Source organism: Chiroxiphia lanceolata, chromosome 5, assembly GCF_009829145.1.
Source record: "Chiroxiphia lanceolata isolate bChiLan1 chromosome 5, bChiLan1.pri, whole genome shotgun sequence".
Classification (NCBI taxonomy): domain Eukaryota; kingdom Metazoa; phylum Chordata; class Aves; order Passeriformes; family Pipridae; genus Chiroxiphia; species Chiroxiphia lanceolata.
This window is the reverse complement of record NC_045641.1, coordinates 45,796,567-45,824,133: the sequence shown is the minus strand read 5'-3', so window position 1 is coordinate 45,824,133 and position 27,567 is coordinate 45,796,567. Positions and strand designations below refer to the sequence as shown.

Below are 27,567 nucleotides of genomic sequence, written 5' to 3'. Positions count from 1 at the left end.
ATTGGACTAAACAATGGAAGATCTATCAGGCTGAAGAAAGCCAACTTTTTCTCAAAAAATTAGATATCTATAGGTAAATTGAGGAATCCTATACCACACCTGTTACAGGTAACTGTTTATTTTTGATGTTATATCTGACATGGATTGTTTTGAAAGGATCTGGCATAGTTGTCTCTGTATTCTCTAAGTTTTGCTCAAATCTAAGTATAGCCAATGACATTTGTGTAACTGTTTGTTTTGCTTGAAAAAATGGGGTAATATATAGGCATTTCTCCTTGTGGAGAGTGCAAGCCAACACTCCCTGAGGCTGGCTATTTTGCTAGAATGGTGAATGCTATGGCTTTCATCAAATGAAGATGTTGGGAAAAACTGGAATACCATGTTCAGGCAAAGGACGCTGTTCCTCTGTCTCCACACCTAATTTGAAGAATTCAGGAAATTGGTAAGCTGGTGACAACAGACATTTCTGCAATGCAGATTCACTTGTGAGTAGAATAATTCATGTCTAAGCATGCCGTGGTGATCTACATCAGACAGATGCTTTACGAGTGTGTCAAAGTCTTCTTTAGCAGGTGACACTGGGCCGCTCCAGTGGTAAATGTTCCTCCTGTACAGGCATCCCCCAGCATGTGGCACAAAAGTAGAAGATGGCCAGTGGGTCCATGGGTGTGAGATCCCTGAGGAAACAATCTAGAAGAGGCTGAAGGCAAGTTTAGCTGCTGTGGGACCCCTTGTAGCAGCCATTTGGCTGCTTCTGAAGAGTGGGTCAGATAGGACTGCCGGAGGTAATCTTTCAGCTCCCCACAGATCTGCAGCTCTATTTGCATTTCTTTGGGTGACGGTTCAGGTAAAGGAAACCCTGTTGTTTATGTGGGAGTTTTGACATCTGAGTGAGGAGCCTTACAAGTACTCTTTGCTGTTTGACTGCTTTGGAGATTCCAGCCTTCTGCAGATCAGCTAAAATCTGCCAGTCTGTTCTGCCTATTTATTTCTGCCTTTCCTCATCCCTGGGAAGGATTTTTTTACCAGACAGGAACCTAAGTCACAGACTCAAAGACTTGCAGCTGAATTTTGTCATTGACTCATCACATGCCTATTGATAATCCATCTGCAAATAAGATAATTGTCTGTAATTTGGGGTGTCTCATGTAAAGACCTCAATTTCCACTGCTAAAAGATGAGACTAATACAAATAACATAAGGATATTGTGTAGAATATTTAACTGTATCTAACTATTGAAGAGCTCTTTGCAGGTGTAGAGTGCTTTTTAATGGGTAATTAGCATTATTTAACTGTACTTCCAGCCATAAAATGTCCCAAATGAAACCAAATCAAGCTTTTATTCTAACCTGTACATAGAGAATAATTTTCCAGCCATGACTGCATGTAACTTGCCATGTGCTCTCATCTGACCCACTTATTAACTCTTGACAATGAATTGAGTTCAGTCTCATCTGTCTCAGTAGCTCAGGTGTTCCTAGACTTCATCCTGAAAACCACTGCACACAGTGGTTTATGTAGTGCAGTAACAGTAACAGAGCAATTGTCCCATATCAAGAAGTTGAGGGTTGAGAGCCCTACTCAGTAAGCAGGGGTGAAATTTAAAAACCAGTATATGCCATACTCAGCAGGAAGGTTTTTGGACTGATGGAAAGGGACTAGATTGATTGACTGCTCAGGCACTAGCTCACCTGTTGCAGGTATCACAGAGATGCAGAGAGCCTTTCTCCAAAGAAGGTACCTGCTTTGTCAGTTCAGATATACCCCAGAGTGGCATGTGCTTCATCTGCATATATCAAGACACAGAGAACTAGGATAACACAGGATTTTCTTTCTTCTTGGTTTCACTGGCTGGAAACAAGTTCCTTATTCATTTACTCAGAACAAGTGTCAAAGCAGGCTGTGGAAAGTAGCACAAAAATGCTGATCATTATAATTTCACTGTGATGTTTATCACTGCATTTCAAGAAGTGATTTCTTTTGTGAGACAATTTCATGCCTTGCTAATTCCTAATGCATCCTATTGCTACCTTCAATTGTATAATTTTAGCAGATACCTCCACAAAATCCTTCTCAGTTCCCAAATTTTAAAATATTCGATATACTCCAGCATGACTGTCATTAGCCTTTAGAATCTATCAATCTCCTGTGTTGCCTTTTGAATTTATTTTTCTAAAAATAGTTGATTACCTGTAGCAACGTGTGATTGATGATACTTCTGCAGCCTGGCAGATCCCAGTTACTTGGTTCAGCAAATGTTCGCTTTTTGAGGAGTCACATTGGGAACACCTTCTCTCAGAAGTAGTTTTTGGCATTCTCCCATGTCTTCCTCTTTACATGTGCTTAGGTGTTTCAGCGTTCCTTGTGGTGTGCTGAAATCCTGTCTCTATATACTCGATTCCAGCTCCAACTTTCCTTGCCTAAAGCTCGGCACAGAGCAGGCTGTCATTACTTCTTTCATCCTTCTACCAGGTTTTTTTTCATTTCAGCCTGAGTATCTCCTGTCTGATGTTTCTGCCATGGGATGTATGTTTTGGAGTAAACAAGATTTGTTTTTATTTCTCCAAGATAAATTACCTGTAAAAAGAATAATCATTGCTTGAAAAAGCTAATTGCACTTAGTCAGTCTAAAACACAGCAGTTAGTGTGTCTCATTTCAGAGCTGGAGGCATGTCTGAGCCCCTTGCTCTGCTCAAAGGCTGCTCCTAGTGAGCACTGCTGGGAAAGGGTATCTGCTCTCTCAGGAACAGCCAAGAAAAGGTACAGGACACAGTACTAACCCCATCCTAGTGAACTCTTGTGCTTTGAGCTATAGAAAGGAGCACATTTGCTGTGCAATCTGAATTGGGTTTGGGCCAGGAAAATAAAAAGGAATCAATCGGATGTGCCTGAAGCTAAATGAGTAATTTATTTAGCAGTGTGAAGTTTGTATTAATGTGAAAGCAGGAATGGTGCATGTGTGTCAGAGAGCGAGAGGGAAAGGAAACAAAACTTCACAGTTATTGGTAAACACATAGTTAAAACCCTGTATATTCAGATCTGATGCTAGTCAAACTTCTTAGTAGTTCTGAATGATGCTGACTGGAAAGCTGGTGGTTAGTGCTGCTAGACGTACACTTAAATCCAATAAAAGAGTTTCTTTGTCCACACATGAAAACATATCTGTGTAAATCCTCTCATCCCTTCCTGCTTACCTTGCCCAGCTTGAAATTCTGAGCAGGAGGAATCAGGAAAGGACACTGTGTTGGATTTACAGTTAATTTTGGCCATGCACATATGATGCAATTATATGTCATGCCAGACAATAGCTGTATTATGTCACCCTGATTAAAGAATGGACTGTTGTATCAGTAAGCTACTGCCTATCATGATGCGAATCTGCACAATGCTGTTGATTTGGCAGACTTTTAAGCTAAAGAATTATAACCTCTTTCCTCTTGATGACTTTATTAAATCCAGATTGATCTTTCATCCAAGACGTCAAGGAATCTGCCAGCAGCTTAGCAATTAATGAGAATAATGACCTGCTGTAAAACAAACAGCAGTGAATTAAAAGTACAGGTCATGTCTGCGTTGGCCAGCAAGATACAGATAACTTTTTTTCAGCTGTTCTTAATTCTCTTCTTTAAAAAAAGGCATAGACACTAGAGAGAATCTGTTAATTGCAATTGAACTCAGGTTCCTATTTGAGTGCTCAAAAATTTTGGCTCACAAATAGGGACAGCTTGTGGTGTAGCTGCTAAGTCTGCTGTAGCAATTCTGGCTCTAAGCCTTTCACTGTGTTCTTCGAAGACTTCTGCCCCTGCTGCTAGGATTGCTTGACTAAAGCAGTTGCAGCTGCTTAAATCATAGCTGGATGCACTGGAAAAGACCAGAACTGATGCCAGTTTATGATATTATGCCAGAGTGATATAGCATCTTCTTCATTAGGAGCTGACCCGGTCCTGTAAAGAGGGAGACTGACATCTAAAATGGTCAGATTGTTGGAACAGAAAATTATTTTAAGCTTTCTTAAGCTCATCTGTATCTACTAATGAGTCAGAGTTTTAATTCCCAATGAATTAAACAGATCAACTCTGAAATAGTTTTGTACTTAAGCATTTAAGGGCTAAATTCTTAAAAATGCTCAAGTTATTTTGATGGTAGGATAGAAGTTCCTGAATCACTTAGACTTTGCAATGTTGTACCTAAAACAAATGGTACAACAAATCCTTTAAAAAAAATGGTACAACTCAAACGCTATCTGTAAAAAATGTTATGTCAAAAAATGTGCATGCTCAGAGTGAATGTACTGTTTCTGCTTCACATTTATAATCAAAAGGGTTTTATTTTAAAGGTTAAATGCTTTACATTTTTGGACAAACATGGAAGTGAAACTGTGTTATATTTTACCAAAATTTTACAGCACTTCTACTTTCCTTTCATGTCAACACAGGCCACGTTGGTCAGATTTTATCTGCATAAAATATAAGAAACATCCCTATTACAGTACCAGGGAAGATGGATGGAAGTGTAATTTAAATCAGAGGAAAAACTCTTGATTAGTTTAGTGAACTTAGACTTTTCCTAGTATGTTTAAGAACATATTAGTTCTTTGTTAAAAAATTCTCGTTCTTTCCCTTAGGATAAAATGCCAAAATCTCTTAAGTATGAGAGCCAAAATTCACTGTACTAGTATAAGCCTCTAAACACCATTGGAGACATTACCGCTTGAACAATGTGGGTTTATTTGCTTGGATTATTCAGCATGTGAAGCTACATTGGTTGTTTCTCTTATGTGTATTAATATCAAAGCCAAAACTAATATTTGTCAGATCCTATAGAGGTGAACCTTAAAGCTCCTTGGATACAAGTCCCAGCTTCTTGCTTAGCCTCTAAGAGGGCACATTAAGAGGCCTTTTCCACTTGTTTTTGAAACATGGGGTCTTTTCTGGCTCTCTGTGCTGTCTCCTCAGACCTTCCAGCTGGTGGCATTGTCAGGATGGCCCTTGGCTCCCAGCCTCGTTCTCTCCATCCCTCACTCCTGTCATTGCATGGCCCCTCTCATGTGGTGTGGAGGATGCAAGCTGTGGTTCTTCTAACACGCAGTTTCTTGGTCAGTGCCTTCATACCAGTTCAGAAAGATCATAGAATCATTTGGGTTGGAAGGGACCTTAAAAATAATCTATCTAGTTCCCACTCCCCTACCACTGGCAAGGACACCTTCTGCTAGACCAGGTTTCTCAGAGCCCCATCCAGCCTGGTCTTGAACACTTCCAGGGATGAGGAGTCCACAACCTCTCTGGACAACCTGTTCCAGTGCCTTACCACCCTTACTGTAAAGAGTTTCTTCCTAATATCTTATCTAAACCTATCCTCTTTCAGTTTAAGAAAGAATTAGGAAGATGTACTGTCATCTCTCAAGTGAGTGTTATTTTCTAGGGATAAAAGGGCCAATAGCTGTTTTGGCTGTAATGCTGGCCCACTTTAGCTGGTGTGCTATCCCAGCTGTGAGATTTACAGTGGTTTGTGAGCATCTTCTGATTTCAGATGGATGCTTTTCATGCTGCTTATGTCTGTTAAAATGCTGTATGTTTTGTGTTCTGAGACATTTCCTGACCACTCAGTGGAAATCTCTGATTAATTAGATATCATCAGGTTAAATATAGTTAATTACAAAAAGAGAGGTAATTGCTTCAAGGATGATGCTTGCATATGTAATGTTTTCCTGTTGATTTTCTTTCTCCCTAGTTCAGCTGTTGAAAAACAACCTGTTCTTTTTTTTCTGTGAAAAGACCATATACAAAGAGGAGACACAGCTAGAACTCAATTGTGCAGAAAATGTTGTCGAATGAAAGTGTGAAAAAATGAGGAAAAGAAAATAGTTTTTTCACTATCCATTTGAAATCTAGTAAAGGGTCCTGAGTCTGGTAAAATTCAAACTTGGCTGTTTACCTTAGAAATAGAATATTGAAAAAAAGGTATTTCTAGCAAGAAATATCTGTAATTTCCCTTTATATAGTGTGAACCTCCTTCTCCTGAATAGGTAGAATCTTGGTAATGTTCTGGGTAGTAATTTATACCTATTTTGTACCTTATTGCATGGAGCTTCACATCCAATTGGGTTTATCTGGTATATTGTGTTTAAGTGGTGGTTGTGTTTCATTTATGAACTCGTAATTTTTTATGCACATGAGAAAAGCCATGCCAAAAGAAGTATCCACATTTGGATTGAAATGATACATTATTATGAAAGACCAAGATATATCAATATCATTTGTATTCTGTATGTATGCATATGCTAAATAATTGTTTTCGTAGTAGGTATATTATGGCTTTCTGATTCTGAAATAATTACAAGCCTTAGTGGTAGCTGAATTATTAGTCACAATGATTTAGCTCTGGCAGTACTGTTGTGAATATATAGACTATTAATATAGTATAGAGAAGCAATGGTGAAGATAAAGCTGTGGCTATGGTGATTATTTACCTTTCCAGACTCATCTTTCTGTCATTCTTCCACCCATCCACCTCTGTTAAACTAAGAAACACTATTAAAACCAGATCCTTATTTTCAGGTTATTTGTTTAAATTAAGACCATTATATTATTTAGTTTTCCAATATTCTGTGTACCACATCCATTCTCATATGCCCTGGTATCTTAGTGATTTCAGTGCTATTCACTACTGTGCTTGGTAAGACTACAATGAGCCAAAAGCAGTTTATTTCATTATTCTGACTATTTTGCTAATAATTTTGTTTATTCAGTTTTTCTCAAAATGGTTGGCACTCACAGCTTTTTTATTTTTTGTAGATATTTATCTGGAAATTGTAGTGCTAGTAACTAAAATAGGAATTCTAATAAGCTTAAGTACTTTATCTGGAAAAATTTGTGATTGACTTTTTCATAGGCGATGACCAGTCTGAGCAATGAGTATTGTAGTCACCACTAAAACCTATGATTAGATTACCCTTTAAAAAAAAAAAGTATGTTTCCAAATGAGGATAAAATCTAGAGGGATTGCTTAGAAGTCACTTTGTACTGCACCTTAAAAAGACGAAGGCAGTTGCTCCCCATCTCAGACAAGGGGCAGCAAAGACAGACAACCGCATCCTTGCTGTGCACTTTGTGTTCTCAGCTGCAGCATGGGGTCACTGAAACCACTAATTTGCCATTCAGCAGAGACCTGAGCTAGCTTTGGCTACAGGGTTTTGGCTGCCCCAGAAGAACCTGAAAAATGCCAGGCTTCCTTGCCTGGGGTGTACCATTGAGCATGTCCTCTACTGTTTTTACTGTTTGCGGAAAATATCTAACTACTAAGATAGTATCTGATCATATAGGGCAAGTCTTTTTTTTTCCTCTAACTAAGCAGAATTTATATTTTTAGCTTTTCTGCTACTGAATTTATTAACATTTTTCTGCACTCAAGTAAGTAGCAGCTTACTGAATCTTACAGTAGATGTTCAGTTGTAGCTTGTACCGAGAGAGCTGATGTTATCTTCAGTGAATTACATGGTAACGACTGAATTTATCAGAGTATAGTGCCAGGACAACATGTTTCACTTTTTTTTTTTTTTAATCTTTTACCTTTCTGTGATGAAGGACAAGAAGAATACCTGTAGGTGGCAATAGTACTGAAGCTGTAACCACATGCCATTTGGGGTTTTTAATGGGTGTGTTACTGTCAAGTTAATTTTCAAGTCAGCTTTCTGCAATTCTGATTCAATGAACTGTTTTACTGATGCTGAAGGCTGGGGAAGCATGGTCCCTAATGTTTGACTGCAAATCTGAGTGCCAGATTTTCTGCTCTACCTGCACTGTCTGCCTTAGGTAAATTCGTGGATGGCTTTTGAAATTTTGTTTCAGTGTTTATCTATGTAACTATTTATTTATTTATTTTAAACCAGTGAGTGCTGACAAGGATTTTTAATGACAGCATTGAGACTGGTGTGACATTTTTATCATTAGCATTATGCTAATGTGCAGTGCAAGAAGCTGTAATAATACAGTCACAGATTACAGAACTTTTTCAATGAAATGGAAGGATAAAAGGTGGTATGTACCCAAAATAAAAGCATGAGCATGAGCAGCAGCACAAGATACTCTGCTGGGGTTAGCAGCTGGTGGGCTGATGCACTCTGATTTTCAGCTATGGTAAAGACAGACCTCAGGCATCTTATACGTGGGCTGCTGAAATCCAGGATTGCTATAAAATACCCTGGGAGGTGCATCTGGGTCCGTGTCTACTGGATTTGGAGCAGCATGTCAGCTGTTTACATGGCATTCACTGGGCTGCACAATGCCTTTTGCAATGCACTTCTTGAGTAGGAACCCAGTTAAAGTGTCAGAAGTTGCTGTTTCATTTGGTCATTGCATTATGATGCACTGGATTTCTCACTGCAGTAGATAAGGACCAGCTAGGATTACAGAATTATTGCAAACAACTGCACAAAGTAATAAACAGCTTTTAATTTGCAGTCTATATCAGTTTTATTTCTGCATCATCCTTAGTTTGTAGTTTATTGGCCCACTGAAAATTAAGTAAGATCTTTCTTTAACGCAAATAGTTTGCCTTAGATGAGACAATGTTAACTGAATAGAAAAACCTAAGTTCTACTTATGGCCCATTAAAGTCCACAAAATGGGGAAGAGTTACATCCATTCAAAATTCTAGTTGCCGCTAGAATAACTATTTGTCCAGAATATTATTTTCTGGCAGGTCTAATTTATGCATTCCAACTACTTTGCTGACTAGCGGTAGTTCAAAATAAAGAATGGTTTTGCAGGAATGTAATCATTACTTTTGGCTGTAAATGCCCATTGCTCAGAGAAAATTGTCCCTGTAATTGTGCTACCATTTTAACTGGCATTTTAGTTAAGGCTCCTCTGCTTATCAATATAAATCCAGGGACCATTTGTTGGGCACCTGAATCCACTGACTAAAATGAACAGTTGAAAAAATAACTCCATGTAAAATGTGAGAGAATTATTTGAAATAATGAAATGGTTGCAAGTGCCAAACTAACATGTGAAATCAAAGTGAAAGAGAGTAAGCCTGTTGTGACTCTGGGAGCATCAGGTGAGGTGGGGACTCTGTGACCTACTTTGCTGCAGTGATTTATTGGCATTACTCATCCTGATAACCAACCCCCAAAATTCCACATCTGTTGGTATTGTTACCCAGGTGCTTGTAAAGGAAAGTCCATTTCAATCACAGCTGTGGTTTCTCTCTCTGTGATTCACTATACCTGACTAGACATGTTGTCCTATATGGTTAACATGTTGTTTTCCTTTACATATTTTATCCCTCTTTTTCCAATTCTTCTTGCCCTGCAGCTTCAAGTAGTCCAGGCCTTTAAGAAAGCTTTTATGGTAGTGGAATTCAGCAGTCATATCAGGAAAAATCTAGCTAAAACTAATCTTGCAACTGTGTGTAGGTGTGTGTAGGTCTTCTGTTTTGTTTTTGATCCTAAATTATTTGAGTTACCTTGTAAAAAGACCTTCTTTTTCATTGGACTTAAGAATTCAGCCTTGTGAAGGAACCGTGTTACAGCCTCCAAAGGTTAAGAAAAACGAGCAGCCAACACACATAAGAGGAATTTTATAATGGTAGTGGTGGGTGGAAATGAGGTAAAAAACCTTTCTGTGAACCAAAGATCACACACCAGTTTCTGTTGTCAGGGCTGGGAACTCAGTTACAGAGCTGTGACTTCAGCTGACCTTAATTACCTTGTCGTATAATGATCATAAAAAAGGGAGAGTCTTAGAAATACTGCCTTTGCTGTCCTTGTATAAATGCTGGGCAAGAAATTACTGGATTATGTAGAAGCTGAGGCTGACTTTTTTGTGTGTATGTGCATGCTTCAGATCTGTGCTATGTCTTTGTGGGTTTTTTAATATGATGATTTAAAAAGATCATGAGCAAATTTAAAATCTTGACTTGATTACACTGGTTATTCAGCTGCTGAGGAACCTGGTTGTCACCCAAACCCATGAGAATTGTGCTAGGAAATATAGATAAATGGTTTACAGACCAGCAGTAATGTTCTAAAAATACATTGTACCTTCTCAGTTTTACAACATGGGCTGATCTTACGCATAAGCTACAGGGTTCATAGGGGATATCAAAACATCTTCCAGCAAGTTAACAGACTTCTGTGTTTGCTATGCTGCCACATTCTGACTCGTTGTTGTCCTGTCTTGCAGCAACTCTCAGAGAGATGGTCCGTCCTGGGCTGTGATGGGCACAGGGCTGAGGAGAAGCACACCAGGAGGTATTGCCTCCAGCTTTCTCTGTAATGAGCATCCGTCTTTTGCCATGCTCCAGGTTATCAAAGGGAAGGATCAGGGGATTATATTACAACTGTTGGAAGGGATGGCAGTCCCCTGGGCCTCTTAGAGTGGCAGAGCTAACTGGTCTCTGACACGACCATTTAGTTACCATCTCCTTATCTGACACTTCCTCCCAGTATGGTGGTAGACAGCTAATGGACCCTATAACCCTCTGTTGGCTGGTGTGGGACTTGTGCATCCCGCTGCCACCCCCACAGAGGCTGGGGACTTTGCAAGTCAGTGGAAAGTCATGCTTGGTGTTGCTGTACGCTCCATGCTGTATGTGCCAGGTGGTGCTGCCATGTCTCACTGGCTCCTCTCAGCAGTTAATGTCTTCCCTGGGGAACTCAAAACAAGGATGATGAGGTACTAAAAAAGCAGTGTGCGTTTCGCTCTGAGAAATACAAGTACACAGCCACTGCTTGAGTTTTCCCTGTCTCCTCTCTTGCTCTTCCCATAGTGGTGCTGCCTCTCCTGTGCTATTCCTTGTCCTATCACTTTCTCCTCCCCATATGTCCAGATAATGGTGTGAGACATGGGTTAAAAGTAAGTCTTCTGAATGACAAACATGTTTGCAGCAATGGCAGATAAGGGAAACAAAAATCAATAGAATGGTTTTCTGGTTCACAGTCTCATTAATGTCTTCACCTTTAAAAGGATTTGAGATTTTTGTGAGGTAAATGACCTGCTGAAGGCTACCCAGACATTTCAAGTTTCGTAAAAATTTTAAGGCATGATACAGTGTTTGTGCATACTCCTGCTGCTGGGGATTGAAAGGTTTACTGAAGATTTCCTTTCCTGTTGCTGTGCATTTTATTTTAATTGTTGGGAAGCGTAGATGAAGACAAAGGTAGCAGCTGTTTTGGGAGGCTCCCCAAGAAGCAGGAAAGTTTTGCCAATGTGTTTTAGATACCTTTTTCCATTCTTGTTCCACCCTGCACAACAGGGTGCCAAGTGCAGATGCCAAGTACCACACGCTCCCCTATTTTGTCTCTTAGGTTCTTACATAGGCTTTGTCTCTGCTTCTTGTGTAAAGGCCTCCAAAGAAGCCTCAACCACTGAGCTGGTTCCTCTGTCCCCATCCCGGTGTCCATTTTGTCAAAGTGCACCTGGAGAAGGGCTATAAAATTGTATGTGCCCCAGTAGCTTTCTATGACAGTCCCTGGGGTCCTGTACAAGCTGTGTAATGTGAAAATGTTTGAAAAAGATAGCCACAGTAAGGTGGATGCACCTCTTTTCCCCCTGAGATGAACTGGTGTAAAGCACTCCTTGCTTGGCATTTATTCAGGGTAACATGCATTAGGAAATAAGTCCAAAGGCAGATTTTAACAGTGGAGGCAACAATATCTCTTAGCACAGTTTTCACCCACTCCATGAGTGGACAAAGCAGGACGTGCACCTGCAGGTCAGCTCCTTGAGGATACGGTAGGTGACATCTGCCACCCCAGCCTCCTCCTCTGCTCTTGCTGGAGGAAGGATGTGTAACTCCAGAGCAAATGAAACAATGTTGGACTCAAAGAAAGTACTTGCTGTCCTCTACTTGGGACAAGAAAGCACTGGGTATTTTACCAGTGCTGCAGCTAAAGCATGTACACTGCACACTAGTTTTTAATTTTTTAAGCTGATTGATATACACTGAGAGATAAATTTTGACAAATATAAACAGATTGTTCACATTGAGTCTTTTTACCTCATAGCAAATCTAAAACACAGCACCTACTGCATTACAGCCTGCCAACAGCTGGGGTGGATTGTTTCGGGCAAGCTTCTCTGTGTCTTGCAGTATAACCTACACAGCAGATTGTTGAGTTTTGTTGCCATGTTTAGTATCAGTTATAACTTTCTCAATGCCCACATGCTTTTAACTTCCCTTGAAAACTGGCTGCTGCCACAAAATAACTCCATTTCTGTTATTATTATATTATTTAAATGACATAGCATGGTCCAAACAAATCATCTGTGCTGACAAGAATTTCCATCAGTACACAGCTGAGGCATCAGCCTTCAGCAGAAGAGACTCAGTTAACAACATCTATCTTCCTTGCAATTTATTTCAAATTCAGCTGTCTAAGTCATCCATCCACTGTCTTCCATCTTTTAGAGAAGCTGACAGAAATGAGATAAGTTGGAAATTGTCTGAGGAGTGAAATTCATTCTGTGCTGACAGTGCAAAAGCAGATGACAATACCTGTGATGGTGGTATGGAGCCCTGCACAGAGCTCAAGGGTTTCTGCTCTGGGAACAGTATCATCTCTGATTTGCATAATGGTATCACTTGACTATATTTGTTTATGTTATACTGAAGCACAACTGATATAAAGAATATATATATAACAAAAAATCTCCTTCACACTGATATTTGAAAGATCCCTGTATGTATCAACTCTTGCAAGTAAACCACAAAATCCAAGGATGCAGAAAGATCAAGGCTGAATGTTAATAAAAGGTTTGCAGCAGGAGGGAGGCCTTTCAAACTCCCTGTTTATCAGTATTAGTACTGGGACCATGTCTGAAAGTTCACTCTGTTGGGGTTTTTTCTGTTGTTTTTTTAGTGCCTCACCTTGATACTCTCCAGATCTCTCTTAAGGAAAGACAGATTAAAATGAAGTGAAAAGACCAAGTAGATTATGCTGGAAAAGTTAAGTTTTAACGAAGGATGCATGTTCTATAGCCCTGAGTGATGGATAATTTAGTAAAATATCAGTGTGCCTTTGGAATAACCTTACTGAAGAGCCATTGGCCATAAATTCAGTCAATGACCTGTATGTGTGCATTTCTAAAATCTCAAAAATAGTGCCACATGATCTGAAAAGGTCAGCATATTCTTCAAAGTATGGATATCTGAGAGTGTCAAGAGGATGAAGCCAGAGTCTTCTTGGTGGTGCCAAACAGTCGGACAAGAGGCAACAGGCAGAAACTGGTGCGCAGGAAGTTTCATCTGAACATGGGAAAGAACTTCTTCACTATGTGTGACTGAGCACTGGAACAGGCTGCCCATAGAGGCTGTGGAGTCTCCTTCTCTGGAGACATTCAGAAGTTGCTTCATTATTCAGTCATGAATAACATGCTCTAGGGGACCCTGCTTGAGCAGGGAGAATGAACCAGATGACCTCCAGTGGTCCCTTCCAACCTTACCTGTTCTGTGATTTAAGTACTTACATAAATACATTGGTATCTTTGCAAAACTATGTAAAATTCAAGTCCAAAAAATTAGTCCTGAGTATCCATTGCATCAGGTATCTCAGCTACATGGTAAATTCTGCCATAGCTGCTTCAGAGACTGTTGCTGACCAGTCCTGACAACATGATCTGTGAGGTTAACTAAATTGTGATGTATCGTGTAGGAATCCCCATTGGTCAGAGCAGCAGCACTATATGCTGATTAAATCCTTGATGATCAAAATCAGTTTAATTACTCTTGTTAGATTTGAATCAGAGATATATAACATACATACAGAAATGTAGATTTCTTACAGGGACCAAACTGTCATCATGGATATGACTCTTGGGTAGCTTTTCTGCACTTATGCAATTACATCCTAGTAAATGGAATTAGGAAAAGACAGCTAGAACAAATTATGTATTTCTTCCCTCCTCCTGAGACACTGTTCTGGTGGAAGCGCTCCTGCTAGCTTGTAGCCCACCTAGTAATATGAAAATAGTGCATTTGCTAAGTATTAAAGCTGCAAGTCTTCATGCAGCTTCTCATACCTCTGATTCATACAGAACTGATGCTATTACATATTCATAATTTTATATATATATATATTTATGTATCTATATATGTATTTGTGTATTTATGTATATATATATATAATTTATGTATATAAATTCTAGCTTGATGCCCTCAAGTAAATGTGACTGAGAGCTCCATATCTAACATTCAAAAGTATCCAGGTGCCACAGAATTTGTGGTGTAAAGAATTTCAAATTTACTAGTGGCTAAAACTAAGATTTTAATGCACATCTCTAGGAGGTCTGTAGTAAACTACAGACATTGATGCTGTATCTTATTTGAAGGGTTCTGCAGAACATGAGAAGCACTTGCTCATTCCAATTACTGGACTGTTTTTTCCCTACTTTAATGTCCGTCTGCAATTTATTGAACTAAAATCAATCAGCTATAACAGAAGTGATTTGGAAGGGTCCTTAGCTTTTGAAAACTGGTAGTGTTCCCAAAAATCAAAAGGTTTGTCACAATTTCATGACATTTTAAAAGTCTTTTGCAAGAGTTGATTACTAAAAATCGGTTCAGAAACTCCTCCAATCAACCTGTAACAAGCAGAACAAGGCCACTTACTTTTTTAGTTTTTGGGGTAAAAATGTGCCAAGATTGGTACATCCTTTCTCAATGAAACTTTCTTCCCAGTGCTCTCTTTTACTGTTTGCTGTCCATCCAACACAATGCTGAGCTGACAACTACTCAGGCTTTTGGCAGACTGAAGTCACGGCTCCGTGATGTGGGTGTTCCTCCTGCACACGGTGGAGTGCCACATGTAAACTACTCACTCTGCCTATAAAATTCTGTAAGCACTGGGGAGGCATAAATTAAAAATGTGTGTTTACACATATGCATAGTCTGTAGAATATCTAATGAACAAAAAAAGGTAGCTTGAGCAGTATATTTTTAACCTCAAAGTCTAGTGTTATTCTTCTGTCTGACATTATAGGACAGTATAAGGATGTTGAAAATAGGCATGAAAGGTTTGTTTGTTGAAGTGTCATTCACAACTGCTGAGGAATATTGGAAAACTAGGGGAGTGGGAAATGCTCACATGCGTGTGTTTGCCAACACACATTTGTTTGTGTGTAGGTCTAGAAGTTTCAAAAGGAAAACAAGAGGGTTATCTCAAGAAGTTCTGGGGGAATCAACTCAAAAGAGGTTTGTCACAGTGCAAGCAGGCTGTAGGGAGTTTAGCTCTGTACATGCGAAGAGGAAATAAAAAGTTATCCCTAAAAAAAGCAAAACACCTTCTGGGGGAAAAACCTGCTGATTTTGGGTCAATTAATTTCTTCTGGTTTGAAACTGCAGCATGATTTTGATAGGTGGCTGAGGATGTCATGCTGAGAGTTACTGAATATTTGTTTGTTTTTATTCTCATCTTAGGAAGACAATTCACTTTAAGCTATTTAAATGCTTATTTGTTTAACTTTTAAATGTTTATTCTACTACCCCTCTCCTTTCACTACCAAGGAATGCAGCAATTCTCTGCTGATTTAGTTGGGCTTATCTACTTCTTTTCTCCATCAGTAAAGCTGAGTTGTGTATAGATGTGCCCTCATTTCTTACTATTGGATGCCTTAGAAAATAAATACTTTATAGTTTTGGGGACTGACCATATGAAGTCCAGATAACTGAAGAAAATTTCATTATTGGTAGCAAGGGGAAAGTTTATACAGATTTAGTGAAGCATCCTCTGGAGATGACTCATTCTTGGAGAAGACGAGCATATTTCTGCTGAGTCACTTACTTTAGTTATATAAAAAGTTTTTTTTCTCTTTTCTAGCAAATCAGATAGTTGTTTACAATGCTTATCTCCACAGATGTTCTAATGCCATATTTGCATTCTTGGTCTTTCTACAAGACCTGATAGTTTTCATCTTTCCTTCATCATGATTTCAGCAGCTGTTAGTATGATATTCAGATATAATTGCTGATCTCAGCTTCACTAGGAGATTCACTCTAAAGCTTCCTGCTAGGTTTTGCTTGGATGAAGCTGTTTGTTATTTTTCTAAAGCCTAACTAATTCATGCTGTTATTGAAGTTCTGTTAGAAAACAAGGAAAAGAGTTCATTTTAAGGTTTAATAGTTCATTTTGGAGTGCCTATGCTTTAACAATTTCCATAAGTAATAGATATCCTAACATTTGACTGCATCCTCACTCCATGTCTTTTGCAAGGATAACTTGTAAAAATACACAGTATTGACCTTAAGAGTCTTTGAATACAAACATACTCTACGTGTTATGATGCAATTAAACCTTTAGCAACTAAGAATGTGATTGCATAATCAACTTTAGTCCTACTTCTGACTTCTGCTAGGTTCTACCTTCTGCCCTCAGGCGTGATTCCTTGCCCACTTTCCTGAGTCAACACCACAGCTTGAGTAGATGTGCAAGTAGCAGATGATGGGAGCTAATTAAACCTCAGGCGTGTGTATTTTTGCAGTGTAATAATTCTTTTGTTTTGTCAGAAATAGCTCTCACCTGGATCAGCTCTCAGAGCAGCTCACCATTGTTGTGCCTAAATTAAAAGCCATCTCAAGGATAAAACATTAGACCAAACACGGGTGTCAAAGGTGCATCTCTCTGCTCTGATAATACATACACATATAGCATAACAGGCTGCCAGGCATCAGTTCTACATGCTAACTCTGAAGCTGTGTCATCCAGGCAGTCAGTGGTTTTCATCACAGCTTGAGTCCATAGTCCGAACACTCCTCTGCCTCTGTCACTGCCTGTGGGTAGTTTGCACGGGTTTGCTTCCAGGGCGGTACCAGAAACCAGCCACTTCTTTTTATGGCCCTGGGGTTTCGGATACCTTCCCATGCCCATAAATCAAGGACGCTGATGTCAGCTGGTGGCTGTACTGGGGAGGCCCCACCTGTAGCTGGGATCGTCCTTCATTTACGAAACAGGCATTATAGAGAGTGGCCTTTTGCAGCTGCGTGCTGGTACTCGCTCTGCAGCTACAGCAGAGCTACAGGTATGTAACCAGCAGAACTTTGCTCACCAGCCAAGGCAGAACTGTGCCTTTCAGCTCAAGCAAATCCTCAAACCATGCCTAGGGTTTCGGCGTCACAAACCAGAACTGCTGGAAAATGGTAGGTTATTTTTGTGAAAACTTGTGGCAGAAATAAAAAATAATTTTTAATAACATTTTCCTGTGAAGTTTTCAAACTGTGAAAGGTTTATGATATGATGTCTTAAAAGACAGAAAATGTGAAAAAATACGTTGTGTAGAAAAAGACAACCTTTCATTGAAAGAAATGCAAGATTTTGGTGAGTGCAAATGAAGAATTTTTCTGTTATTTTGTAATTGTGTCAGACCTGTGTGTTTGAAATGCTGAAAATCATTGAAATTGTGTGAGCGTCAGTGAATTGAAAGGAAGGACCCTTTGGATCCGGAGTCTTTGTAATACCACTTCTTCCTGAAGGCTTTGTCTGATTTATGTAGTATGACTTCTCAGCTTTGTTACTATGTCATACCTTTGTGTGCCTGGGCCCTAGAAGTCTTAATTAGTTAGGAGATATACTATGTTGCTATTATGGTTTTTTATGGCGCTATTAGTTTGTATACTGCTCCAGTGCTTTCTACTTAGACCTCCTAATTACCAGTGTTTCAAAACTTACATGTAAGAATTAATCTTTATAGAATGGAATAACTGGAACATTAAATTTCTCCCCTTATACTTTAAATAAATTGTTTATAAGGCTGTGTATGTGTCTGAGATACACATATAAACACAAATTTAAGGGTTGTAAAAGAACAGTTTCACTGGTAAGCCTATAATATTACCATTTTTTTTTCCTCTCTTTTGATTTGTAAGCAGTTGTCTGTGAGATTCTTGTTGATAACATCATGTCTTTATTCTGGGCTTGAAAATATGACATCTCTAACTCTGTTGGCCTGAGGTGGTTACAAAAAGAAGGGGGAGCTGCTCGTAGCTGAGCAGAGGTGACCTCCATATCAAAGCAACCCAAATCTTGCTGCTAAACTGGGGGAGGTTTAGGCATGAAGAGGGAAGAGAGGCAGCTTCATCTTTCACTGCACTTGAGGCTAGCTGGTGATGAGTACCTCAGTGGCATGAAAGGGCAGAGGCTTTCAGTTTCTTCCCAGACCCAGGGCAGTCTGTCTGCTGCAGGTGTCTTTTGCCATCCTGTCGGGCATCTCTGGACACTGAGGTTCTCTTTGTTTCTGTTGCCTTGGGATTGCTTTATGTATAAATGCTTCATCAACATAGCTGTATTGGCAAAGAAGTTAAAGAAAATAAATCCTACCCTATGTGGATATAATTTTAGTAAGAAAAGATTGGTTGCAATTATTCTGGGGAAAGAGGTATTAATTTTGTTCCAGAAAATTCTATTGCTATATAGCAGAACACGAATTTTTATTGACAAATGTTGTGTATTCACTGTTTCGTTTGTCTAGTGATCTCATGCTCTAACATTTTCCATTAATGTAAGTTCAGGAGAAACTCCCTGAAATGCTAGGACTCTACTGTGTTGATACCATTTCCAAAAATATTGCAAAATAAGCTGCTGCTTATATATTCCTCTAAACTCAGGTCCCAGGGATAAGAAAATCATACTGTATGATATCTCATATAATTCACTGGTTGTAGAAGAATGAAGCAGAAGACTTCAATCTGTCAAAAATATCTCCCCAATTTTTGTAACTAATAATACCTTATGAAATCATGATTTTAAAAGCACCAAAGAATGATTATGAGTGTTTTTAAAATTCACTTTTTTTTTCCTGCTTGATGTCTCCTATAGACTGTTCTGAAGCATCTAACAAGACGAGGATAGTTAAAAATAGTGATCATGTTATATCTTGTGGCTTACCTCCATGGTCAACTGGTTCATGTCTCAATTCACTGAATCTAAATTCCAGTCTAAATCATGATTCCAATATCATAATCAAATACTCCAGTGTGGGAAGATATGCATATAGGTGCTGCAGTCAATAGTGTCAAGAATTAATATTAGCATGCAGGAGGTTATGAAGCTCTGCTCCTGTCTTTGGAACAGTAGTAGTGAGTGAAATTGCTGTGGATAGGCCGACATGTAAAGGACTTGCATATGAAGCAATTGGCAAAACTTTAATCGATGGGCCTGTATTTTTGCCATAAAAAGCATTATAATATGAAAGTAAAACGAATGTAATACCTGTTAGTGATAAAAAATAAAAAAATAAGTAAATACCGCAAATACTTTATTCATTGAAAACTGTCCTGTAAAATTATATGGTAATAACTTCTGATAGGAAAGGGAGTGTGTTGCTAAATACTTATAAAATAATGGTTGATACACGTGTACTTAGAATAATACGAATATCTATGCTGTGCTGTGGTTTTTGTTTATAATTGTTGCCTTTAAAATATTTGTTGATAAAATCAGGCACCTTGGAAAATTTATGCCAATTAAACATAGGGCATTTGGGCTTTTCTGCTTAGTTGATGTTAATCTTTCAAGTCTCTGTCACCCAAAACTGAATTGAATGTCATCTAATTAGGTGTGGCGGATTTAGAAGTAAACTGGAAGGAGCATTTTGTTTTTATTACATTCATCTTAAATAGGCTCTTAAGCATGTTTATACAATGGGTTTTATTAATTCCAGTTAACCATCAGATAACTGACTTTAAAACACTCCCCTATTTGAAGCTGGTTCACCTGGTTTTAGAGGAAAGCTTTCGTTATGGCATTGAATTAGATTTAACAGAACCACAGTTAGGTGAGTTGTAGGTGATCAGCTTTAGAAGCGGTGAGGGAATTTGAGCTTCATGTCCCTGTAACTGCATCTCTGTAGATAGAGTCACTGTAGTAAACCCAAAGGGCTGTGTTGTAACAACGCTCACCAGGAAGAGGTATAGGCTTACTTGTATAATCATCAATTTTTCTGTCCTTTCATAACCCATATGTGTTTTCTGGTTGACGGGCTAACAAGTCCTAATCCTGCATTTGACATGTCTCTTCATATGGAAATAATTGATGTCACACATTTACTTTGACATAACTTATATGGAGCCACCACATGTAATGTACTTCACAAATAAAAAAAAATGACAGGTTCTTATCCAGCAAAATCTACAATCTCTATGTGCAACCGTGAGCCAAAAACTGAGCCAGGGTATCTGTGCAGCTATGGCCATAGAGCAGCAGGTGAAAGCTCTGTATTGACTTACAGAGCCTTTAGGAGCTCAGGTGTCAGCTACCCAGCTACATGCCACCTCAAGGGGACTGTGTGCACTCCTCTGAGGGTTGGTTAGGATGGCACATACCAAGAGCAACTCTTGTTCTCATGAGCTATATCTACTGTGCTTGTTTTAATGTGGGATAAAATGTTGCACTGAGGTAACCACCAGAATATGCAGTAGTAGGAGATCCAGGCTGGTTGTTCTTCTGGCTGCAGTTCAAATGGTTGGGATACAAGTTCATATTTGTGTTTTGGAATGGGGTACACCTTCATGTGCCAAACAGGCTGCAGCTGTTGGTTCTGCATGCATGGTGACAATATCAAAGTGGCTGATTCGGGCAGACAGACTGCATACACTCCTTCTCAGAAGGCCCCAAATCTCATACCATGAGGCAAAAGAAAATTTGTAAGCTGATGAGCAGCAACCATTCACTTGCTAGAGGGAGAATTATTTACTACCCCTGCAACATGGCCTATCTTTAATGTAAATAGCTGGGCTCAGGCAAATTCCCCAGTACACAGAACAGCTGGCATCAAGTCTGCTACAAAGGTGGCTCTTATTCACAGCATTTGAAATGCAAAACACTGCCACCATCCTGTAGGTACTGTTTACAACTATCACTGTCACTCAGCTGCAGCAGTAAGGATATTCTGTAGCAGAATTTTACTAATCTGTATGAGAATGAGAAAAGAGCTTGAAATAGCCTCTCATCACACAGCAACAGACACAATAGTAGACAGGGGAAGGGAGGAAGAAGGACAACTTCTGTTACTCTTACCTGGAAATTTTCGCTTGTTTCTCTATACTTTACCCCCTATCAATGCATTCACTAATACACAATGACAAGTCTTCATTTTTCAGTTTTACTGTGTAGAAAATGCATTCTCACAGAGTATCCTGAGCTATTCTATTCTGAAAGCACATGAAATATTTCTTAATCAAGAGTGGACAGGGGAAGAAAGGGGTTGACCTTAAACTTTTAGCTTTATATCTGAATGTTATCAACATCTTCTGAATGCACATCACAGCTTGGCAATGCAATCTGTAAGTCACAGTGTGATTGCTTGGTAGTCTGTGCTGTGTACAGACAAGCAGAGTATCTCCTTTCCTGTGGGTGTGAAAGGCTCACGCTTTGGCAGATGAACTGAAAACCATGACAGCACACTCAGGGATGACTGCAAGACCGATGTCACTCAGCATTATCCCAGTTGCTGTCAGACTTAGAAATTACATTAGCAGTCTCTTTTCACATAGACCCTTTCCCTGGAGGCTGGTTGCTACAGGTTTTTGGAAAAAAGATTGGAGGCAAGTTAAAAGTCTCTCAAAAGAAGTCCCAGTTTCCTGTTAGAGTACAGATGCTACCATTGTGGAAAAGGGACCTTCACCTTCTTCCTGATTGTACCTTTGCCAATATACTCTTGACATCATATGTTTAATTTCTTCCAACAAACATCAGAGCACGATATTTAATAATAGCACTTTTAATTCCAGAAGAGCTCAAGGTTCCCCACAGGAGAAAGATGCTCTGTGCTTCTCCTTTTACAGATAGGGTAATAGAAATCCAAAGAAGTAAAGTAAATTGCCAAGATCCATATCATGATAAAACTGGAAAGGGAGCAGGGCCAAACCTTGAGCCAGCCTCCTAATGAAAGAGTTTCTATGTCTTCCATCTCTATAAAGGTTTCCCCGGTTTTTTTTTGGGGGGGGCGGGTACTTCCAGTGTATGTGTTACAACATCAGCTATGGGATTACATTGTGTGGGGAGTTGGGTTTTGCCGGCAATCTCACTGGTGCTACTGGTGCTTCTTCTCCCTCCATGGCCTATGCATAAGTCAGTATGGATAATTTATGGCTTGCAGGTGGGAGTGCAGTGTCTTCTGTGCAAGCATGACACATGGTCATGGAGCAAGAAATGGATGGCAAAGATGCAGCTCCTGCAGGGAAGAGTGAGACAGGAATCAGAAAGCTCAGGCTCCAACTGTCAGGCCTCTGCTGCACCTCCAGAGATTTGATTTTCCCAGAGCAGGGCAATACAGGCAAATGTAATATTGAGATCTGTCCCTCTGAAAGCCAAGTACAGTGGTGTATGCCCTTGTACAGTGATCTTAAATTTAACCACATCTTCTGTTCCTAATTGGCATTCCTTTTTAAAAGGTCACTTAGAAAAGACAGGCAAAATAATGTAAATACAAAGAGTTAAGCGTTGTGGGTCATGGCAGCATGCTGAAGTGAGGGAAAGGACTGGAAAAGGATGAGCACTTACAGCTGGGCACTCAGTGAGGGATTTTGAGGTATTTGAACTTTAAAATTGGCAGAATGGATGGCCGGAATGATTTAACACTTTTATCATTAATTTAAACCTTAGAAATTAATTTTTAAAATACTTTGTGAGAAGAACAAAGGATGAGAGAATTAATATATGGGCTACCACTTCTATCTGTGTCAGTGTGTGTGACTCCAGCCTCATGTTCCTGACAATATCTGGAAGGATTTGCTTTAGTGGGATAAAGGTTCTGTTGAGAGCAGGTGCAGTGTGTGGGAAGAACATTTATTTAAACTCTGTGAGCTTTGGAAAATAACAGTGAGAAAAGTACCCTGTGAAGCTGTCAATAGGACTGTGCTGTGCAGTGTTCTGCCATGTTCTGGGCATCATGACTGTTTTGGGGTGGAGAAAGAGAGCTGAGTAAATCAACTGTGTGTGCAAGAAGAGGGTGACTGGTCTTTGCTCAGTCAAGCCAAGTGAAATGTATTCTGCAATTGTGCCATAGAATAAGAATTTTTCTGCTCCTGCTTCAGGCCATGAAGGCTCTAGTGGCACATGTGTGAGAAGGAAAGATAAAGGGGGCCTTTGGCCAGTGAATTGCATTGCACCACAGTTTGACATAAACTTACATTCTGAAGATGCAGATCATTTAACACCAGCATATGAAAAGAACCATTTATTGAGATAAGGCACTTGCAGAGACTGTCAAAATGACAATGGCTCCTAATTCAGCTTGTGTGGAAGGGCTCTCTTGACCTGTGGGACAGGTGGCTCTACCCAAGCAGCTATTTCTGCTCCACCACAACTTGCTGCTGTGTGCAGCACTTGTTCCTGGTTCACCAGCCTGCTGTCTTGTGGTCAGAGCTCCTCCAGGAACCACCCAGTGCCAGGGCTTTCGCTGCTGGTGCAGGACACGGGAGCTGTTGTTGCTGGTATGCACTGCTGAGAGCAGTGCCCAAGCAAATGGATGCACAGGTTTGGTTGGAAGGTGTGACTAATGCAGCACTGGGGTCTTACGAGACTAACTGTATTATCCTCTCTTCTTAGAAGCTACATTAGGACAGAGCGCTTTCTTTGTGAATATACTGTGTTAATGCTACCTGTAAATATTTTGCACATCCCTGCCTCTTTTTATCCTGAAGAGAAGTTTCACCATGGCTAGTCTTCTGGTATTATTTAAATAAGTCGATATTATTTAAATAAAATTCTTAAACTTTTGAATAAAGTATGATTTATAATAAGCCTTATATTACTAAAATGCCAAGCAGTTGAAGCCTTTTATGTATCCCTTTTCCAGCTGCTTACCCTCTCTATGCTTTGATCAACTACACCTGGCAAGGCTTAAAAAAAAAGCCCTGAAAGTTTCTGAGGAAATAAGTATGTTTCATCCTAGGTGCTGGAAACTACACAATCCCCTTTGGAAATGTACAATTGTTACTTCAGTGAAAACCCCAAACCCCACAAAATTTGCCTATTTAATTTTTTACTCACCTTTACCTTCGGAGTTCCCCACCCTCTGGCACATGAATTAATGTTCATGTCTGAGCTGAAGGACTGAAGAAAGAGTTTCCATTTCTATTTTTCCCCCAGCAGCCTTATAACTTTTGCTAACTCGTTCAGCTCCATAAGAAGTATAGGAAGGGTGGCAAGTCACCACCTGTGTGCAGTATTCTGTGTTAGTTTGGTTACTTTGAATACTGCATTAGGAAAACAGTGCTTCCTTTAGTAAACCCACTCACTACTTACTTTGGGACAACTATGTTAAAACTGGTGTTAGAGTTGAAGAAGAAACACCTGCCAAGAAGGTGAGGTCTAGTATTTATTTTTATTTTAGAATTTCAGGTCTTTCATTTATGAAGACCTCATTACTTGAAAACACCAAGGAGGCCCTCGTGTCAGATAATTAACCTCTGACAGTACTGTTACCTCAGAACATGTCATTCTAATAAAAATGCAAATGGTGGCAGGGAATATTTTTTAAAGCTGCAAGCTCCTAGAATAGTTAGCTGTGTTGATTTATGTATGTTTATACATGCTCATGCCTTGGGACTGTTGCTGTCTCCAGCTAGAGAAGAAAAGCAGTGTGATTCATGCATGGGCATCATAACAACTGTACCTGAAAGGTGAAGTCCTGCTGCTATTGCAAAGGAGTTGGTCTGAAGGAACTCCAGATTTACTTTGTGTAGCAGTTAAAGGTGGCAACTCAAGTATTCTGTTTATTCCAGAAAAGAAAAGAGTACATGTCATGTACAACTTAATGAGTGATTATAAAACAATACTTTACTTACACTTTTCAGTAAGTTGAAATGTGTTAAGTGTCACTTAATGCATTCCTCAGCATCAGCAGTCTGAAGATAAATGTGAAAATCAGACAGAAACACCCCTCAGCTCTTAGGAATTTAAGTACCTTGGCATATGCATGCCCTGGAAAACAAGTTTTCCTTGAGTGTTCACAAATATGGTTTGAAGCTCACGTGTGCTAGGACATTGAAGGATTTATCTCACTTGTGTAATGTGCAGAAAAGGGGGCTGAATTGGTTGCTGTGCTCCACTGACCACTTTGGAAAATACAAACCCTGATTATTTAGTTGGTTTGGTAGGATTTTTACAACATGTTTATTGCGAAAACCTCTAGGTATCAAGGGCTTTCGAGCAGCAGTGCCCAGGGTGCTTTATGCTACCACCTTCCAAGTGAGTCTGCCCCAAAATGACAACCCAGTACTCCTGGCTTCTCCTTTCTTTCTCCTTTGGACTTCTGAACCTTTAGGATTTGCTCTGCTTTGTGAGGTTTCCCTGTAGCCACAGGGTCTAGATTTGTTTTAACAGAGGTTGAGATGGTTGCTTGATGGTAACTCCCTCTAAGAGCTGGAGCTGAACCTGCTGTCAGCAGGAGGAACGGGACTGTCACCCCTCCATCCAGCCATACCTCTGGGAGATCATCGTGCCACAGCTTCTGCTGTCCCCTCAGATACGACTTGAAATTTAAACAAACAAAGCGATTTATAGCTCAGTCCCTCTGGCTAAAGCTCGCTCCCACCCTCTCCTCCCTTCAGGCGTCCTCCCTTTATCGAAGGAGAGGGACACCGCCGCCGCGGCCCCCTCAAGACCGGCCCAGCTCAGCGCTTGCGGCGGGAGCGCCGAGGGGTTAATCGGGGCGTGCCGCTGGGGAGCGGTGCGGGAGGGGCCGTGCGGGAGGGGCGTGCCTGGCGCTCCCGCACCGCGGCGGCGGCCGAGAGCCCCCTCAGTGCCGCGGGCGCGGGGCTGGAGGCTGGGCGGCCCTCGGCGGGACACCGCGGGTGTCGGGCTGTCGGCGGCGCCGCCGAGGGGCACGGGCACCATGCCGGGCAGCGACACGGCGCTGGCCGTGGACAGGACCTACTCGGACCCGGAGCGGCACCGGCGCCGCAAGACGAGGGTGAGGCTGTGAGTGAGTGAGGGCAGGCGGCCGGGGAGGCGAGAGTGGCGGGGCTGCCCGGTGGGTGCCGAGCTCTGAGAGGCAGCCGCCAATGAGGTTGTCCACGTTTTGCTAGGTTAGCGATCCATAGGGAAGTCTTTTTTCTTTCGTATTCCTACTCTGAGTACTCTTTGGTATAGGAAAATTAAATTAAACCAGCTGTTGACATAATAGAAACCAATGTTTAAGATATATCCACAGTCGAAACTAGTTGGACACGAGTAATAGAGAACTTACTCACCAAAGTCAACAGCGCTGATGATTTAATGCGGTGACTCTCTGTCTGGATCACAGTGGTGAATACTGGAGTTTGGGGTTTGTTTCTCAAGGTTTGTTTAGTAAACTGTGGAGCAGGTGATTGTATCTGGCAGCAGAGAATGATTACGATTTAAAAGTTATTTAAAAGAGGGCTGTGGCAGGGATGGAAACTGACAGAAAAGGTGCACTTGTGTGCTAGGGACAAAGTAAGAGTATACTGTATATGCATGATGTATGACTTTATGGGATAGTTTTTCTTATAGTCTACTGGCAAGTTCATCTTTCTTTGTCTTATTATTTTGATGTTTTGTTCATACGATATATGTATATATAAACATAAACGTGTATGGGCAAAGCTTGTGATCCTTTCATGTATTTAGTGGCATTTGTGGTAAATGCCTTGTTGATGAAAGCACTTGACTTTCTAGTTAATGCACAGATTTAAAATCCTTACCTAAATGCTTAGCTCAGACAGGTGTACAAGAACTGCCTCTTTTTTCCAACCACTGCAGGAAGATACAAAAAAAGGAGAGTACTGTAGCAGACTTGAGGTATTGGAAGACATTCTCTTATCTATGCTGAGATCTGGCATCTGGCAATAAATGAGCTTTCTGGTTTGAAATGTAAGGATCAGCTATTTGTGAAGGAAGATCTTTTTTGGGAGGTGAGAGGGGAAAAAGTTTTTGGGGGAGGTTATTTTCCTGTACTGCACATTAGCAGTATTTTCCATCCCTCCAGCCCATTAATTGACAGTACTGGAAAGGATATGGCATACTTCAGATTGTTTTAGAATAATGAAATGTTTTAAAAATAGGTAGCCCTATACTCTGTAGCGTTACTACTGGAGCCTACAATGCTCTTCGCAGTCCAAACTGGATGCACATGTGAGTCATAATGGAGTTAAAAATGTTATGCATTTCCTTTGTTTTTGTCTTTGAAAGTTGAACTGATTAGTTTTTCCTCCATTGATCTTGCTGTAAGAATAGTGTGCTACCTAGCAAACTGTGGCCATGGAGAAAAGTTGCATATCTTCGTAATATTTGGCATATTAAGAGTTAAACTCTATTCTGTAGTCTAGTTGATCTGCTTAAAAGCATAAAGCATCATGGATAATGCCATGTTGATTATTGTACTTGTGTATTGAATTTTTTTTAAACGCTGATGTTTAAGACAATTTTGTAAAAGCATTGGTCTTCTGTCTGATTATGATTTCTTTTAACCAGGATTAGCCTCTCCTTCCCTTCCTGTGATCATGAGAACTGGAAATATAACTCTGTACAAGTTTAGAGTTGTATGTAATTGTGATGCTCCAGAGTTTGGACTTTACAAGTTGTGTCAGATATCACAGAACTTGTAATA

The 27,567-nt window shown here is 40.1% G+C and overlaps 1 protein-coding gene across 5 annotated transcripts in view; it reads left to right on the top strand.

The window, feature by feature from the left end:
* TMCC3 (transmembrane and coiled-coil domain family 3) overlaps window positions 1–27,567 on the top strand; it is a 149,207-nt gene that overhangs the window by 78,399 nt on the left and 43,241 nt on the right. The window contains exon 1 of one of the 5 annotated variants that reach the window (XM_032687242.1): window positions 17,049–17,137. The exons of 3 other annotated variants lie outside the window; for them this stretch is intronic. In XM_032687242.1, the coding sequence (XP_032543133.1) occupies window positions 17,135–17,137 (3 nt within the window). In that variant the 5' untranslated portion in view covers window positions 17,049–17,134. Of the gene's footprint in view, window positions 1–17,048; window positions 17,138–25,795; window positions 25,912–27,567 lie in introns of those variants that run through there. One more of the 5 variants, XM_032687240.1, reaches the window with a different exon arrangement.